At 40.1% G+C, this 17,109-nt stretch overlaps 1 protein-coding gene across 8 annotated transcripts in view; it reads right to left on the bottom strand.

Annotated features, from left to right (window-relative positions):
• The window catches only part of LOC105485451 (phospholipid phosphatase related 5), a 118,345-nt gene extending 110,724 nt beyond the window's left edge, over positions 1-7,621 (bottom strand). For 4 of the 8 annotated variants that reach the window (XM_011747812.3, XM_071074245.1, XM_011747813.3 and 1 more), the window contains exon 1: positions 6,864-7,177. In XM_011747812.3, coding sequence (XP_011746114.1) covers positions 6,864-7,100 — 237 coding nt within the window. In that variant the 5' untranslated portion in view covers positions 7,101-7,177. Of the gene's footprint in view, positions 1-6,863; positions 7,291-7,532 lie in introns of those variants that run through there. The other 4 variants (XM_011747809.2, XM_011747811.3, XM_011747808.3 and 1 more) reach the window with 3 other exon arrangements.
• Between the last annotated feature and the right edge of the window lie 9,488 nt (positions 7,622-17,109).

The raw sequence follows: 17,109 nt of genomic DNA, 5'->3' as shown, positions 1-17,109 counted from the left end.
TTTGTGGCACAGTACCAATTTAAAAATTCATATGATACATGACATACTTAATACATGGTATCAGCTATGCTCCCTAGAAACATTATCTATTTCAAATTACAAAATGAACGAGACGATTCCTTCTAATCATGTTGACAATACTCAGAGCTTATTGAAATATTTTGAAAATAGCATTGCATTAATAATTAGGAGACCATTTTACATTTTTTTTTAATCTTTGCTATTCTTTCTACAGAAAAATCAGAAAAGAAGTGTAAAAATCTTACTCATTTTTCCACACCACAGACTAAGGTTGGCAAAGTAGTGCTACAAGCAGTGCTAACCATCTCCAATGACCAGGTAGCCACACAACCCATGTAACTTGATCACGTTATATACATATTTTCCCTATATGTATGAAGTGATTTACTGTCTCCACAGTGTTTTCTCAACCATTTCATTCTCACAACAGTACTGAAAAATAGGAAGAAATAAGTCAATATTTTTCAGGTAAGGAACTGGCAAGAGAAGCCACGTAGATAATGAGCAATGGAAGACAGAGGGAGAGACAGGAACAAGAAAGAGAGAGAAGGGTGGGAAAGGTGAAGGGAGAAAAAACACTACTGGTGTTACGGGTCTTTGCTTTTCCCTCAGCATCACCATCTCCTTAGCAGTATGCAAAGGAGAGAAAATAAATGGAAAAAGAGACAAAGAGGAATGAAGAGAGAAAGGGAAAAAGAAAGGGAGGGAAACAGGAAAGAAGGGAGAAAATAAATGAGTATGAGTGAAAGTAACTAAGTGAAGCAAAATCCTAAGAGACACAAGAAGAAGTTTAAACAGACCCACATATCCCCAAAGAGTAGTTCTTAACTTTTAGGGGATTTTGGATATATCCGACAATCTACTAAAAGCACAGAGGCTCTTACTAAAGAAACTTCATATGCATATACATACATGCAATATTTTACACATAATTTCCTTGCATTCACTGCACTCCCAAATCTAGTGCCAGGTCTCATTTTAAGAAACATGCCTTAGCAACAGAAGTACCTTCACCTCTCCATATACCATGGTTTGCAGATCTAGAACCAGAGGGGGGTTCCACATAAATGTGGTGCTTGTAGCACTGTAGTAGAGTGTGCTACTGAGATGAGATGCATGCCTTCAAATCAAAACAATAGAAATATCTCTGACACTCCCTTCTGCTGCCACCTACTCCCCTGCAACATTTCCAAGCTTAATAGGAAACAATGTCCTACACTACCCATTGAAATGATCATCTACAATAGAACACGAAGTTTTCCACCAAAGCAGGAAAATTGAAATCGAGGATAAAAGGTTTGAGAAAATTTTGACTCCTGGTATTGAATCACTATGAGTGAAAATCTTTAAAGACTAATTAACATGTTAGGATAAAAGTATGTAACAAAAAATGAAATGCACAGCCTTTGGTGATTATGCCATTGCCATCAGGAGACTCCAGATTGGTCATCTAACCTCTTTACGTCCAAATCTCTTTCATAAATTTGTTGTGAAAATTGATTATGTTAATGAATTTAAATAATTAGAGTCTGACATACAGTAATCTCACTAAACTTCCCATTTCTCATTTATAAAATAAATATATTTAATGTTAGTCCCCTATATGCTTAAGGGAAGTACTATCCTAGGGAGTATTAAATGAAGCAACATGTTAAATGCACCTAACACAGTGGCTAGTGTGTAAGAAATGCATGACGAATTTTAGCTAATATTAGCCCACTTGGACAAACAGAGGAGTCACCAAAGATAGGAATCATTAATTTCATTCTAAGAACTGAATTTTGATTAATTTTTGCTTTTCTTCCTATTCAGACTCCCAATTTGTGAAGGTCAGCAGACTAAACTAGGTGGTTTCTATCTACGTTTAATTTCTTACTGGCCCTGGAATCCACTAACAAACTAAAGTATTTTGCTAGGTGCTTTAAAGAGGTTTCCTGATTAATCAACACAGGCTTGGAAAGCCTAATAGGAGCTAACACATATACAGCTGGGCACTGCTCTGATACTTACACATGTTAACCCATTTCATACACAGTAATCCTGTGAGGCTACTACTCATATTTACCTCAATTTTACCATCGAGAAAATGGAGGCATAGAGAGGCTAACTGGCTCAAATTCTCACAGCTGGAAAGTAGCAGATCTGGCCTTCAAACCCAAGCAGGCTCCAGAGTCTGTGATCTTAACTTCTACAGGTACTGAGTCTCCGAGAGGTGGGTGTTTTTATGTCCAGTTTATGAATGAGAACATTTTGACTGAGGTTACATGGCTAGTAAGTGGGAGAAACCAGGATAAGCATCCAGACACATCTGAAACCCATGTCTGTGCTTTGTCTCCTACACCACACCACAAGAGTGTTCCAGGAATAGGGATGGGCAGTGAGCCCAAGGCCGGGTTTGGGGGAGAAGAGGTCTATGGAAAAGCTCTAGGCACGTTGATCCAGTGGGGAGCTCCGGGTATGAGATGACTTTCTATCATCTATCTTCACCACATACAATGACGCCAGCACTCTAGGGATAGCAGCAGTAGCTACATTTCTCAAATCTGAGTCTCCAGGTCCAGAGGGAGCTTCCTAGGGTTGCAGATATAAATAATCTGAGATGCACCTTAACATTCAAATCTGCCATGCTCAGTGTCAGGGGCTGCCTTGGCTGGTGCTGGTTTTCTTTATCTTTATTCTAGCTTTGTGAAGATGGTGCTCTAGCTTCATCTCCTTTAAATCATCTATGTTGCTCGGAGATCTAAGGAACAATAGCTGCTAGTGGCCACTGTATCCAAATGTGGGGAGCAGCAACCACTGCCATCACCAGTTCTTTTAATCAATGAACACCAAGGATCACTCACTAAACCTGTACCTGTATAAGCAGTGTCCAGTGCTCTGGCAAATGCTATAGAGAACCAACTGAACAGTACCTCTTTTCAAAGAGTTTATAAACTGTATCATCTGAGTAAATAAGCCCAAATTACAGGTGCTTTCTGAAAATGCAATTGCATAACATTAGACAATGCAAAATAAACTTGGAGATGAAGAGTTTGAAATTGTGTATTTTGATAACATTAGAGTCCTATACACTACTACCTAAAAAAAGTCCTAAAACACCACCCATCATACTTTATCTCTGCTAAATTCCTACCAAATCGAGAAAATCTCTCAGCCTGGCATGGCATTTCAGGCCTTACCAATGTGACCCCAGCCTTCATCTTCAGATGTATACGCCATTTTCCCCACACACCACTCTTAGAAACAAACTAACCAACTGCTGTTTCAAGAGTACAGTCTCCATTTGCTGCCTCCACGGGTTGTTCACGGAGCTGTTCACGGAGTGATGTCCTAACTCAAATTCTATTTCAGCCTCTCCTTCAAGACACACCTTAAATGCCACCATCTTCTCCATGAAGCCTTTCCTCTTGTCTCCAAACAAAAGTGATTTATCTCATCCTCTTCTGAACCACTAGAGGTCTTTGTGGTACATGCACATGCATGTATATGCATATACACATACACATGTATAACTTCTGTCATAATTATTTATATTATGAGCTGCGGTATGGTTATCTAATTTCACAAATTAGGCTGTAAACGCCTTAGGATCAGTTACTATGGTTAACTTCTGAAGTTGCCTTTATAACCTCTACTCAGCCAGATATAATGCTTGGAACACAGGCATTCAATAAATTTTTACTGATTTTTTAATAATAATAATGTTAATTATGTAGTGAACTCCTATGGAGTATCAACTATGGGCCAAAGATGACATTTACATATTATAACTAATTTGATATTCAAAACCTTGTCACGAAGGGAATTGAAGCTTAAGGAGCTTAAATACATTGTTCAAGGTTACACAGCAAGTAGAGTTCCCAACTCTTAACAATGCAGCAGAGTGTACTTTGGATTTGAATCCAAATTTACTGGACTCTGAACCTGGGCCCCAAGTCAGCATTATATAAAAGTGATAAAATTCAAAATATATATTGTTTTTAATTTGTACATAAATGAATTTAGCAAGTATGAAACAAATCTGTAGATTGTGGTAGTGAGGAGAATGACTTTTCAAAATTACCCTCAAGAACTAGAAATGAGTTTGAAAGATATATATATACATATATCTCATATATATCTAGATATATATATATATGAACCTTTATTACTACAGGACAAAAAATGTAAAAGAGACTTTTTGAGGCATTTATTTAGAAGAATGATTCACGAGCAAATTGAATTTTCATCCTGTAATAGAAAAACCACACTTGAGAGTATGATAGAGTAAGGGGAGAATTCTGGGTGTAACATTCTTAGCCTTGGTCCTTGGAGAAGATAATTAATCTTTCTAAGCCTTCATGTTCCCCAATATTAGGTAAGAATAATAATTATTGCTTTCACAGATAATGCAAATATCAGAAGGATATAAGGTATGTAGAAAGTTTATTAGAGTATACAGAAGAAAGTAACAATACATGATGGGTACTGTTAATATTTTTATTATTATTATTTTGATGCCCAAGTGAGCATGCTAACCCAGTGTTCTTAGGAGGAGTGGAGAGGCAGAGCTGCCCTTACTGCTCCCAGATCCTCACATGGTGACAGAGTGCACTATTCCTAGAAGCAGAAGGGAAAACAAACGCCAGCAGCACAGCTATCCTCCAAAACCCGCCACTTCCTTCTCTTCTAAACTGATTCCCATATCCATTCTCCTGTACCTAAAATAACTAAAAGCCAAAACATTGAAATCAATTTGGATTCTGACTTCAGAAAAATCTATCCACTTTTATTCTCAATGCCTGCCTGACTAGCCAGCTTCCACCTTCTTTCAGAGAACAAGCTCTTTGGAAGCAATGGAAGTCGCATGACATTCAGGCATCAGTCCTATAGGCATACAAATGCCATACCCACCTTTTTTTTTGTTTTCAGATATTCCTAATTTATTATCTGAACCTCACTTTCTTCAAATATTAATTGGAGATAATATCTCCTGAAAGAGCTGCTCTGAGAAATATACATGACTATGACTATTTGGTACCCAAAATAGAGTAGGCACTAAATAGTGACTAATTCATTCCTTTTCTCCGTCCTACATTCCCCCTAAGTGGAGAATCATCCAAATCTGTGGGCCAGTGTGTTCTTGTCTCTAACTAGCACCTGCCATCATGATTGGATGGTTAGGACTGAAAAGTGCTATCTTATTTAAATAAGACGGAATGATAATTAAAGGAAGAGTTACAGACATTATTGATTATAGTTATGACCAAACCAATGAACTGAAAGTGACAGTCTTTTCCTTTTTTCTTTAAAACAGTCCTTGAAAAATATCTGAGCTATTTAGTCTCCTGGAAGAAAATGTATATGGGAAACCCCGATCTCTAGAAAGTAAAAAGGACCCCAAAATTTCTCTGCCAGCTTGTCAAATGGAGAAAAGAGAACACAAACATGAAGGCTGGACTTGGGGCTTCGACAAATTTTAGCAACTTATTATATATATAGTAAAACATTATCTGGGGCAAGGTCTAACACATTTCAAACTATTATGCTAGAAGCAATTTGAAGTCAACTATCACAGGACATGTGATAAAGTTACTTTAAGGTTCTCAAGAAATTCCTTGATTTGTTCATTGAATTCTATTTTATGTGATAGAAACTTTTCATTATTTTGCAAATAAGTCAGTCATTGCTCCTAAAATAAATTAAAAAAAAATGATGAATATCCAAACCTAATGGATTCAACAGACATTCTTAACATTCAGTTTACACATTTAGCTACTGAAAATAAAACTTCATTTTTCCTTTCTCCTTCATTTTCTTATTTCCTGGTTGTTATCTGCTGAGGGAGAGAGAGAGCGCGCGTCACAGGAAGGGAACCTCCAATACTTTGTCAATTTTAAAGGAACCATAAAATATCAGGTTTTCTAAAGAAACACTAGCAATTCTCCTAATAATAAATATGTAGCATATTCACATATGTAAATTATAATAAAATTAATATTATGTGTAACTTATCCCAATAATTTCATATGTATATAAGTGAGGTGTGTGTATATATATATACGTGCGTGTATCTGTATAGTCATTCCTTCTCTCTCGCACACACATAGACTCAATAAATCCAAAAGGCATGTTCTGTGAGGTTCTAAGAGAAAAGGACTTAAACTGCCCAGGGAGCGGAGCAGCCTTTAAATAAATCCGAAGTGCTCTTGTAATTGAGGCACAGCTCCTGCTTTTCAGCAAGGCACTGGTGCTGAGGCCTCTTCATTTAGAAATTCTCAAATTCTTTTTTCAGATATTTGTTCCCTGGTCAGCTTAGTCCCATTGGCACCTTCATCTGAAAAGGAAGGAGGTGGTAAAATAGAAATACGTGCCCCGACTCGGGAAGCGGGAATCCCTTCCACACCCCAGCAACTGATCCCCTCTCTCCTCGCCGGCCCGCCAGCCGCTGCTCTTCTTCCAGGCGCAATAGGACAGGAGGCAGTGAGTGAGGCAAGGCCACAGAGTGAATGGAATCAAGGTTCACCCCCAAAGCTCACCTCCTTTGCAACCCCGATCCCCACCCCTCACCACCTACGGCCGATCTTCCCTTCCACCCTTCCATCCTCCGCCCAGTCACCCAAAGCTGAAGCCACCGCGGGGGGTGCGGGGGTGCGGGGGTGGCGTGTGGGAAGAGCTGGGGGCTTCCTTCGCACCCACCCCTCACGCGCCCTAGAATGTCCTCTGGGGAAGGGGCTGCCCATAACTTGGAGGAAGTTAGAAGGCAAAACCTACCGCGCCCCAACCCTCCGCGGGGCCTCAACCCCGAAGGCGAGGGGCGAGAGAAGGGAGTCGGCGGCGAGAGCAAGCGCCCCGGGGCTTACCACGAGCACGGGGACCCCGGCGGCCAGCGAGTAGAGGAGCACGGGGGGCACGGCGCTGCTGTCCTCCGGGCCCGGGTAGGGCTTGCGGTAGGCGCTGTCGTGGCAGAAGAAGCCCTGCACGTTCACGGTGAACGTGTCCGTATACTCGAAGTAGTACGCCAGCATCACCGTCCCTGCCATGATCACCATCTGGAAATAGAGCATGCTGCTGGTGAGCGCCGCGGGCAGCAGGGGCATGCACGCCTCCCGGGCCGGGCCGAGCCGAGCCGAGCGGGCGGCCGACGCGGTGGGCCCCCTCCCCGGTCCGCCGAGGCAGCCACCGGGGGCGCGGCGGCGGGGGCGGCGGGAGGACTAGGCGCGGGAGGCGGGATGGAGCCGCTGGAGGAAGAGGCGGAGGCAGGTCCGGGCTTCGAGGCGCCGGCAGGCTGCAGAGGAGGAGGCTACCCCCGGACGAGCCCCCTCTCCCCTGCCCGCCCCCTGCCCGCCGCAAGCGCCGCCCGCCCCGGCGCGGGGTCGCGAGGGAGGGCGGGGAGTCCCGGGCGACGGGCAGCGGCCGCTGCGCCCCTGCACGAGACCATTCGAGAAGCGGCGGCGCTGGGTCAAGCCCCCTGGCCAGCCCGGAGGAGGCGGCGTGGGCGGACCGGGCGGCAGCCGGCGGGACAGCGGCACCTGTACTCCTCAGAGGGCGGACGCTGTGGGGCTGGAGAAGCTCCTCGCGGGGGTAAAATGAAAAAGGGGGGAGGGGAGGCAGTAGAGATGGAGCTTCCAGAAACTCTTCCGAGGCACCAGCTGAGCGGTTTAAGAAACCCGCACAACGCCTGGGAAAATGGTGCGTGCACGCGTCTTCTGAGCGCAAAGCCCACCAAGGCGCAAAGTGCCTATGCGGCGCCTCGAGTTTCAACCGGTGCGTCCAGCCTTCATTCCTCGAATTCCTTGACCCAGCCCAGGGCTCCGAGCCTGGCGGTGGTTTCTAGGTGCTGTTAGAAAAATCTCAGGATTTTAGATTCGGGGTTTCTTTGCCTCCTCTGCAGCCTCCCAGGGCTTTGTGTGTGTATATATATGTATAAATAATAATAGAAATCATAGCCCAGTAGCTCCCGAAGCATCATCTCTTCTACAGCAGCCCCTTCCTGGATCCATGCATTCTCTTGCTCATCTTTTCAGTCTGTCTTTATTAGCTGCTTGTGAGAGGAGGCATTGCAGATTCCAGGCACTGAGCGGTCCCAGCCACCAGGGTAGGAAAAAGGACTATTTGCCTCATCTCGTTATTTATTCCCTGAATTCCAGGGAACTGCAGGGATTCCTCAGGGGTCAGGATAAAGGAGAGGGAGACCAATGCTGGCTCACAGCACATGCATACAAAAATTCATACGTCCATGGGTGTCCACGCCTATGCGTGGGTATGTAACTAACTATGGAACTGCATATATGCAAGGAGCCCGTTCCGTCATGCCATGTGGGTCCCTGCTGCAAGCTTAGTCAGCAGACTCTCAAGGGGTCTTTCTTTGAGCCTCAGGCTGACACCCCTCTACTCCAGTGAGCGGGTGAGGAAGCATGAATACAAGCAAGAGGAGGAAAATATTTTTAGAACCGTGCCCTGCTCATTAAAACCTGGAATCACCTTAGCAGGGTTCTAGAATGTTGGTTCATTGTAATAGGCTGTAGCTTGATGAATTTTAGAGGTGGGCCTTTATCATCAGGAAAAACAAAACACTGTTGGCTTAAAAATCTGTTGAAATCTGGCAAATGATCGGTAGTTTTGGGATGGGATAGTAATGGCAGTGTGAGTTTCTTATGCATACCTCACCCTCCGCATTGTTATAAACATAATTCCACAACTAATTACTTAGAGCTACAGGATAGACAACACTAAGCAATGTGTATAACAAGCAATTTTGGGCAGTGGGAGTAAGCTGTTCCAAAATGGACATGAGCAGCTTATATTATGAAAATATAACTACTATAAAGATACACGTTTTAAGGCTTCATTAAGAAAATCATTCTGAGACTGTAAGGGTATTTAAACTGCTACTCTGGTTCTAAATAGGAATCCCCCCAAACTATCTCATTCACTGAGGAATGCCCCTGAATGCCCCTGAAGTCTTGTTTATAGACAATTTTCCAGTTTTTGGAAGAATGATGTTAATTTTTAAGGGTAACTCATTTCTTCAGTCTAATGAAAGTGTGCATTATTTTCACAATTAAAACTCATTGTAATGTGTTGTTAATGCATATGCAGTGCCCAGCACATTACATGCAACACAGCAGAGTCCTTGTCTGACCTGTTCACTACTGTGTGCCCAGCATGAGCACTGCAGTGTATTGCACATTATGGTTATTTAAGAAAAATTTGTCAAGTAAATCGATGAACTGGCTCCTCTAAGAACAATGGGAAACTGTTTTCACATAGAAAATTTGTCAAGGGTTAAGGAGTCAGAATCTGGATAAACACAGCCCACATACTTACATGGTCACACTGAAGTAGAAGGTGTAGGTTCAGCATAAGAGCAGCAACTCTGGTATTGCCTCAGTGCAAATGCTAGCTCTGCCACTTACCACTTCTGGAAGCCTGGGCATGATGCTTCAACTCTTTCTGCCTTAGTTTCATCACCAGGAAAATTGAGATAATACTAGTACCTAATTTACAAGGTGGCTATAAGGATTAAATGATGCTAAGCTTATTATGTCTGGCACATTTAGTAAAATTTAATTTCTAGGCATAAATGTATCTAACCTACCTCAAGTAACTCAGGGCATTTCAACAGCCATCACCTGTCACTTTCTTCTCATTTTATTGCTTACAAAATGATTCTGGTTGAACCCATATTTTTGTAACTGTGCAAATTTTTTTATAGATTTGTGCACATTCTGTCTTCTCCTTCAAGTGCTCTCCATCTCAGGAATAAGATGTTATATTCCTTCAGAATTCTAATATCCCCTAATATTTGTCTGTTTTAGATGGTGAAAGAATGTTGTTGACTGATTCATGGTTGACTAACCACCCAGTGCTGAAATTCAAAGTTAATATTGAATCTTAACACATGTTATAAGGATACCAGTATTAAATTCACCTTCCATGAATATTTGAGCAGACTAGATATTCATAGAAGTGGTTCAGGGTGGATGAAAGAGCATGTGAGTTATGTGCCCTTGGGCTAATTCCTTTACCTTCCTAAGCCTGAGCTTCTTTGGGGGCAAAAATGAAGTATTTTTTTTTTTAACCTTTGGGCTTATTTTGGCAATTAAATGAGAATATGTGAGCTGCCTGGTCCAAAGTAGGCACTTATTTAGGTGTTTCTTCACTTTATTTTCTATTAGTCATTTAAGCTAATTCTTTTCCAAAATATATCTTTCCAGCTGCAAAGAATCCCTTGGAATCATGCCTCAATTTTTACTTGCTTCTGACTCTTTCTAGATGAAAAAAGCACTACTGATATTTGATCCTTTACAATCCTGCCTGAATCCTTAATTTCATTCTTAGGTACATCACTGTGCTTTCAAATGTATTATAGCTGTCAGTCTTAGCAAAACACTGTCTTGTCCTTCAAACTGTGCCTATCTCAGCTGCTACCAGCGTGAATAATCTAGGTTAAAAATGTGGAATTTATAATTTTTATTTTCCAATTTCTCATCATTCAAATTATAGTTAGATGTGCATGACTTAACCACTCTCACTCCTACCTTGTTTCTCCACCATAAAACATGAACATGGTAAACGTTAAGACAAATCTTGGGAGGAACATTTATCAATTCCAACACCTCTCCTCTCTCCACCCCAATACTATATGCTCTAGTAAGAACTAGTAAGGTGCTCAACTAGCATGGGATGATATAGTCCTTGTCCATATGGTTTATAATTCTTCCACAGACAGAAGATGGACATACAAAAAGTCAAGGTGGAGGGGACCTTTATCTTGGTAGGAAGTACAAAGACAAACTGAATAGTCCTTGGATGGGCGAGGATTGAATATTTCTTGATGGCTTAGATAAGTGAATGTATTCTCCCTATTTAACTTTGAAAACCTAAGGTGTCTGCTAGAAGAGTACAGAACATCTGTACCTGGCTCCTCAAGATTATTATCAACTGGGTCCTATACAACAAATATTTTATTGTTGAAAGAGCTAGATTGAGATTTTCCTCTAAGGGCCAAGGATTTGACTTTCATTGATTTATAGACATAGTGTTGGTAGCAAAGACATACCTGAGCATTTCAAAAAAAAAAAAAATACAGAATGTTAAATGTTGGTTTCCATGTGTTTCAGGTAAATAGTGCATAAGCCCAGACATTCTCCTGAAATGTTCTCATTCCGTATGCAAAAACAGAGAAAAAAAATTATAGCTGAGATAGTGGAATATGAAGGATTGAGACAGTTTTACATAAGACAAACTAGGGAAGCATCTTCAAAAGAATAGATTTCTCCTTTAAACAACAACAAGAACAACAGCAACAACAAAACCTATACTCACAATGCCAAACCTGAGCTAGACTAGTTAAGGAGATTCAAGGGTGCACAAAGATAGATGAGTTTGAACTAATGCAGAACTTTAAATATTAACATATAGGTTGGTGGAAGATCTCATGAGGATAAATTTGGAAAGAGATTTTTTTTTTAATAGGCCAGGTAACTGCTTCCAGAATAAGTAAGAGTATCTGGTATTTTATTCTAAAATTATCTAAAAGCCTACAAAAGGCAGTGTCTAGCAGCTTATTATTGGACTGAATCTGGGGAATGAACAAATACACTAATCTACTAACTCCCAGACTACTTGATATGAGGAATGCCCCTGAAGCTTGAATAAGAAAAATAAGATGTAGAATCTGGTTAACTCAAGAAATGTTGTGCTTAAAGACATTCACATAAATTCAAAGATACAAAATTCTGAAAGGCAAATTTGAAAAGGTAGGAATATTTGGGATTACACCCTTGACCTCTTCTTATTGATACCGTACAGTACAAGATCCTCACAAAATGATTTCCAGTGTTTAATTTAGGACATAGCTGCTTTCTTAAGCAAACAGGAAGCAAAACAGCTAGGGTAGTAATTGGAGTGTCTGTCTTTGAATTTCCAGTTGTTATGGGATGTTTAATTCAAAGGCCAGATGCTTCTGACCTGGACAAGTTGTACTTATCTTGGGACCACAAATGCCTTACTCTGTGTCTGTATTATAGCTTATTCTGTTCTACATTTCCAGTATTTTAAGTTTTCACTTTTAACACAGTAATCACAAACAAAAAGTATATTTTATTAGAGAATCCAGTTATATTTCACCGAGGGTACAGATATGAAATTAATGGACCAGGTGAAAAGAGCTAAAATAACATAAACTATTAAGGCTGGGAAAGAAATGAAATACTTAACTGGTATGTAAGGGAACACTCCTATGTGAACATAACATTTTTAAATTATTAAGTTAGCAAAAGTTAATTGGAACATACTCATAATGTTTACTGTGTAAACCTGGCAATTACTTTGTCTGAGTCTCAGTTTGCTCATCTCTAAAATTGGGTGAATGAATCTTAACTATGCAAAGATATTGAAAGGCTTATATTTATAAAATGCTTCATAAATGGCAAAGCATTGGGAAGATCTGCATTAGAAAATATGTGATCAGGAAAAGAGAATGCCTAATCTAAGTAGGTGCTCTGTTTTCTTCCCATCAGTGGGTTCCAGCTCACAAAAACTCAGATTCATCACTGCCTGGTCTGTTTCCACATCTGTGAATACTGGATTGTTTACTATATGTTTTCATCATTAAAATACACATTGTTAAGTATAAATCCATGAGTCTATAAAATCAGAGGATGTTTCAACATATTCAAATTCCCTGAGAATAACTTTAAACAATTACTAATAAAAGTACATAAGAGTGTGTCAGTGAAATATGGTGGTTAAATGCAAGGATTGGGGATTCAACAGATCAGAGTTTGTATCTTTGCTGTGTAGAATCGTGACTGTGGGACTTGACCAGGTCATTTCAGTTTCTCAGTGTCTACAGTGTCCTAAAATGAGGCTAATGTTTCCTACTTCACCGAAATGCTGTACAGAGCCTAGGCCATTCTTGATAGCCACTGATCATGACTGCAATTGTTATTCATCACCACACTGGTATAATTCTGCCACTGCTGGATCAGCAAACCTTTCATTGATCTATTTGAAATTGTGGCAGCATTCCTACAGAAGTGTTTTTGTAACTTCACGTTTCTCGAAGACACTTGAAAGTCACTATTTGTATTATGATAAATGAGGACCACTCTAAACTAAATCACACGTCCTGTTAATACTTTGAGAAACAAAAGTTCTTTAGCAGTGATACAGAACACACGGGGCAACTAAGCTGATGACAGCTGCAGGTTCTTTGTCAAAGCTTCAGACTGTGAATGCTCATCAGTATTTGCCTGGTTGTCCTTCAGTGTCCTGCACTAGGTAAATGACTGAAATAAAAATATGGCAGAAACTAGGCACTCAAAATCATTCTTTATGTTAACACTTGGACCATAATCAACTATTAATTTTCATCTTTAAAAACTGGGATCAAGAGCAGATGAACGAATCAAGGTTCATAATCTTGATTAATGAAAACCTGATTTATTCATAACTGGATCCCCTGCCACACTGGAAGCCTCAATTAAATGGAGAAGATTTAATAGTATTCTGCACACCACTTTTTGGAAGATAAGTAAACCAAAACTAATGCTGTTATACCTCTTCAGTAAAGTGGAGATAGTTGTGAGGATCAGAAATTTGTGAGTAAAATAGCACTCCCCTCCTTTCTGATGTATAGTAGTCACTAAATAGTCTTGTTTAAAGAAAAATAAACATATATCAGACACTTTTTTACAAAAGGCCCAGAGTTTACCCTGCCATCAGCACTTAAAAAAAATCAATCTTCTACATCTTGTTCTGCTACAGTAATGAACAGTAAGAACTGAGCGTTAGAATAATGACCCCTATGTCAGACCATCAAAGATAAAGGCAGTATATTCAGCATGTTTTGATTACTAATTTAAGAGTCCTGACAGAAAAGAGGGTTTCTATTAATAAAAGCTGTAGTTCCCCAGGAAACCCTCTTTTATGAGACTTTTATGAAGTTAATTGAGTTTTTACTATTTGTGTTCTGCTCTCTTTACTAGAGATCTATATAAGCCTAAAGATGTATTAAAGCAAGTCATCAGTGACTAAAAAAAAAGTGGAAATATTTTGTACTTATCCATTAATTAAACATGTAAAGCATCATTACACATGAAAGCATTGGTTATAATGGTTGATTGATAAAATAATGAAATGTCTTTAGAAATACTGATACAATAACAGTGATACTCAGAAAAGTAAACAAAACAATATTCACAGTGATATGCTTCTCTTCCAAATACTTCCCCCGACTTTCTTTCAAAATGATTTTGTTTAATTTCACAGTGGTATAGTATATAAATACTTATTGTTAATTATTATTATTTTTGGGAAAGAATCTTGCTCTGTAACCCAGGCTGGAGTGCAGTGGTGTGATCATGGCTCACTGCAGCCTTGACCTCCTGGGCCCAAGCCATCTTCCTACCTCTGTCTCCTGAGTAGCTGGTAGCAGATATGCACCACTACACCTGGCTTATTTTTTGACGTTTTTGTAGAAAGGACCTACACCTGGCTTATTTTTTGACGTTTGTGTAGAGAGTACGTCTGACTCTGTTGCCCAGGCTATTCTTGAGCTCAAGCTCAAGAACTGTTCTGAGTTCAAGCTATCCTTCTGCCTTGGCCTCTCAAAGTGCTAGGATTACAAGTGTGAGCCACTGCATTTGGCCTAAATAATTGTATCTATATATATTTTTTGAGGTGGAGTTTTGCTCTTATCGCCCAGAATGGAGTGCAGTGGCGTGATCTTGGCTCACTGCAACCTCCACTTCCCAGGTTCAAGTGATTCTCCTGCCTCAGCCTCCTGAGTAGCTGGGATTACAGGCGCACACCACTACACCTGGCTGATTTTTCTCTTTTTTTTTTTTTTTTTTGTATTTTTTAGTAGAGATGGGGTTTCACCAGATTGGTCAGGTTAGTCTTGAACTCCTGATTTCAGGTGATCCACCCACCTCAGCCTCCCTAAGTGCTGGGATTACAAGTGTGAGCCACCATGCCAGGCCAATAATTATTATGTTTTTAGAGTTAAAATGTTCCATGACTTAGTATCTTCCAATTCGACAATTAAGATGTTATTTTCTTTCCTTAATGAAAATTACATCCCTTGCTTATAGTTGTAAACTCTTGTGGAGAATATAGACCCATAATTTGGTAATCCATTCAAGTATGATGAAATTTAGGGCAGAGTTTTCACCATCACCAAAATAGCATTCTGAAAATCATCTGAAATTTTTATGGAAAAACGCCCTTGAGACAATTGCTGCAATTCGTCCACTTTTTCATTCGTCATGACAGAATACCTCATTCAAAGCAGATGATTAGGAAACTAGACAGAGCATGAAGGAAGGTCTGTTTTTCCTAAGTCTGTTATCATTCTCAAAGATAAGAAGAGCCAGAAGTGAACCTTGGATTGAGCTACAATTTGAATCCCATTCATCTTAAACTAAGAAACCAGTCCCCAAGGAATTAACTAATTGTCTGAGGTCAGGTAACTACAGAGCAAGGAAGAGAACCTCTTGGTTTTCTAATTTCCAGTTTACTTTATTACTGTTATTATTTTCAGCAAGACAAAGTCATGTTTTTATCATAATCAAGTAGCTTAGTTCTTTGGACTGAGTGTATCTGTATCTATTATATTTAACTCTGTCTAAATGACTTTGTATGAGAAAGGATTCCAAGCATGTCCTATATCTAGGTTCTCTGAATCTTAGTCCAGATGTTCTTCTACTGTAAAATATTGCTTCTTGGCCAAGTGATGTGCCTCACACCTGAAGTCCCAGCACTTTGGGAGGCAGAGGAAGAAAGATCACTTCAGCCCAGGAGTTTGATACCATCCTGGGCAACATAGCAAGACCTCATTTCTATAAAAAATAAAAATAAAAATAATTAGCTGGGCATGGAAGTGTGTGTCTATAGTCTCAGATACTCTGGAGGCTGAGGCGGGAGGATCGCTTGAGTCCCAGGAGGTTGAATGCAGTAAGCCATGATCGTGCCACTGCATTCCAGCCTGGGTGACAGAGTGAGATATTGTCTCAAAAAAAAAAAAAAAAAAAAAAGCTTCTTTATGTATCTACCTCCTAATTAATATAAATGTTCAGGAATAAAAGTTTATGTGGGAAATTTCAGTTTGCATAAGGGGCCTAACAACGTGTGTTTTTGGTTGAGAGAAATAAATGAGAGAACATATACAAATATACTTTGTAACTTGTGTTACAAAGGAATCTGCCACAGGTGTATTTGCAGTTTCACTTTTAAGCCCTGTTAACTTTTAGGAAACATGTCGCTAATGGTGGCATTTCAGGGATGTGGCAAAGTGAATTTGGGGCAAAGTGGACAAAATACATGATAAGCACAGGACTTTCATGTGCTGTTACAGCATGCAGTACAGAGACCTCAAGAAATTTCAAGCTTGAGTCTGCAGACTTTTAAACCTAACATATTTGTAATTCTACAAGAGCATAAAATTACTCTTTTGGAAATAGAAATGGAAGTTACTCCTGAGTGATACAGAGTTTTCATTTTGGTGTTCAGTGGACCTGCAGATGAGGCTGTAGGTTTGAAGAGTAGGTGCCCCTATATCTCTTTAATATTTGATAATCTGTCTTGGTTACCTAACCAGGAGATTAGAGGAGAATTGGGTGTAGACACGTGTATCAGTCTCCTCAAGCTGCCATAACAACAGACTGTAAACAACATAAATTTATTCTCTCATACTTGTGAACACTGGGCGTCCAAGACAAAGATACCCATCAGAATTGGTTTCTGGTGAGGCCTCGTTTTCTGGCTTGTGGATGGCTGCCTTCTTGGCCTGTCCTCACATGGTCTTTCCCTCTGTGTGTGCACAGAGAGACATTGATTTCTGCTGTTGCTGCTGCTTATAAGGACACCAGTTGAACCTGATTAGGGCCCCACCCTTATTTCCTCATTTAACCTTAAATTACCTCCTTAAAAACCCTGTCTCCAAATACCATTACGTTGGAAGTTAGGGCTTCAACACATGAATTTAGGGGGATACAATTTAGTTTATAACAGCTTCTGGAGTAGCTTAGACTCTACTTGGGAGGGTGTTACACACTAAATTCTACTTAAAAGAACCCACAGCTCTCCTAAGTCAACATC

Source organism: Macaca nemestrina, chromosome 1 (assembly GCF_043159975.1).
Source record: "Macaca nemestrina isolate mMacNem1 chromosome 1, mMacNem.hap1, whole genome shotgun sequence".
Classification (NCBI taxonomy): domain Eukaryota; kingdom Metazoa; phylum Chordata; class Mammalia; order Primates; family Cercopithecidae; genus Macaca; species Macaca nemestrina.
This window is presented reverse-complemented; position numbering and strand designations above follow the sequence as displayed.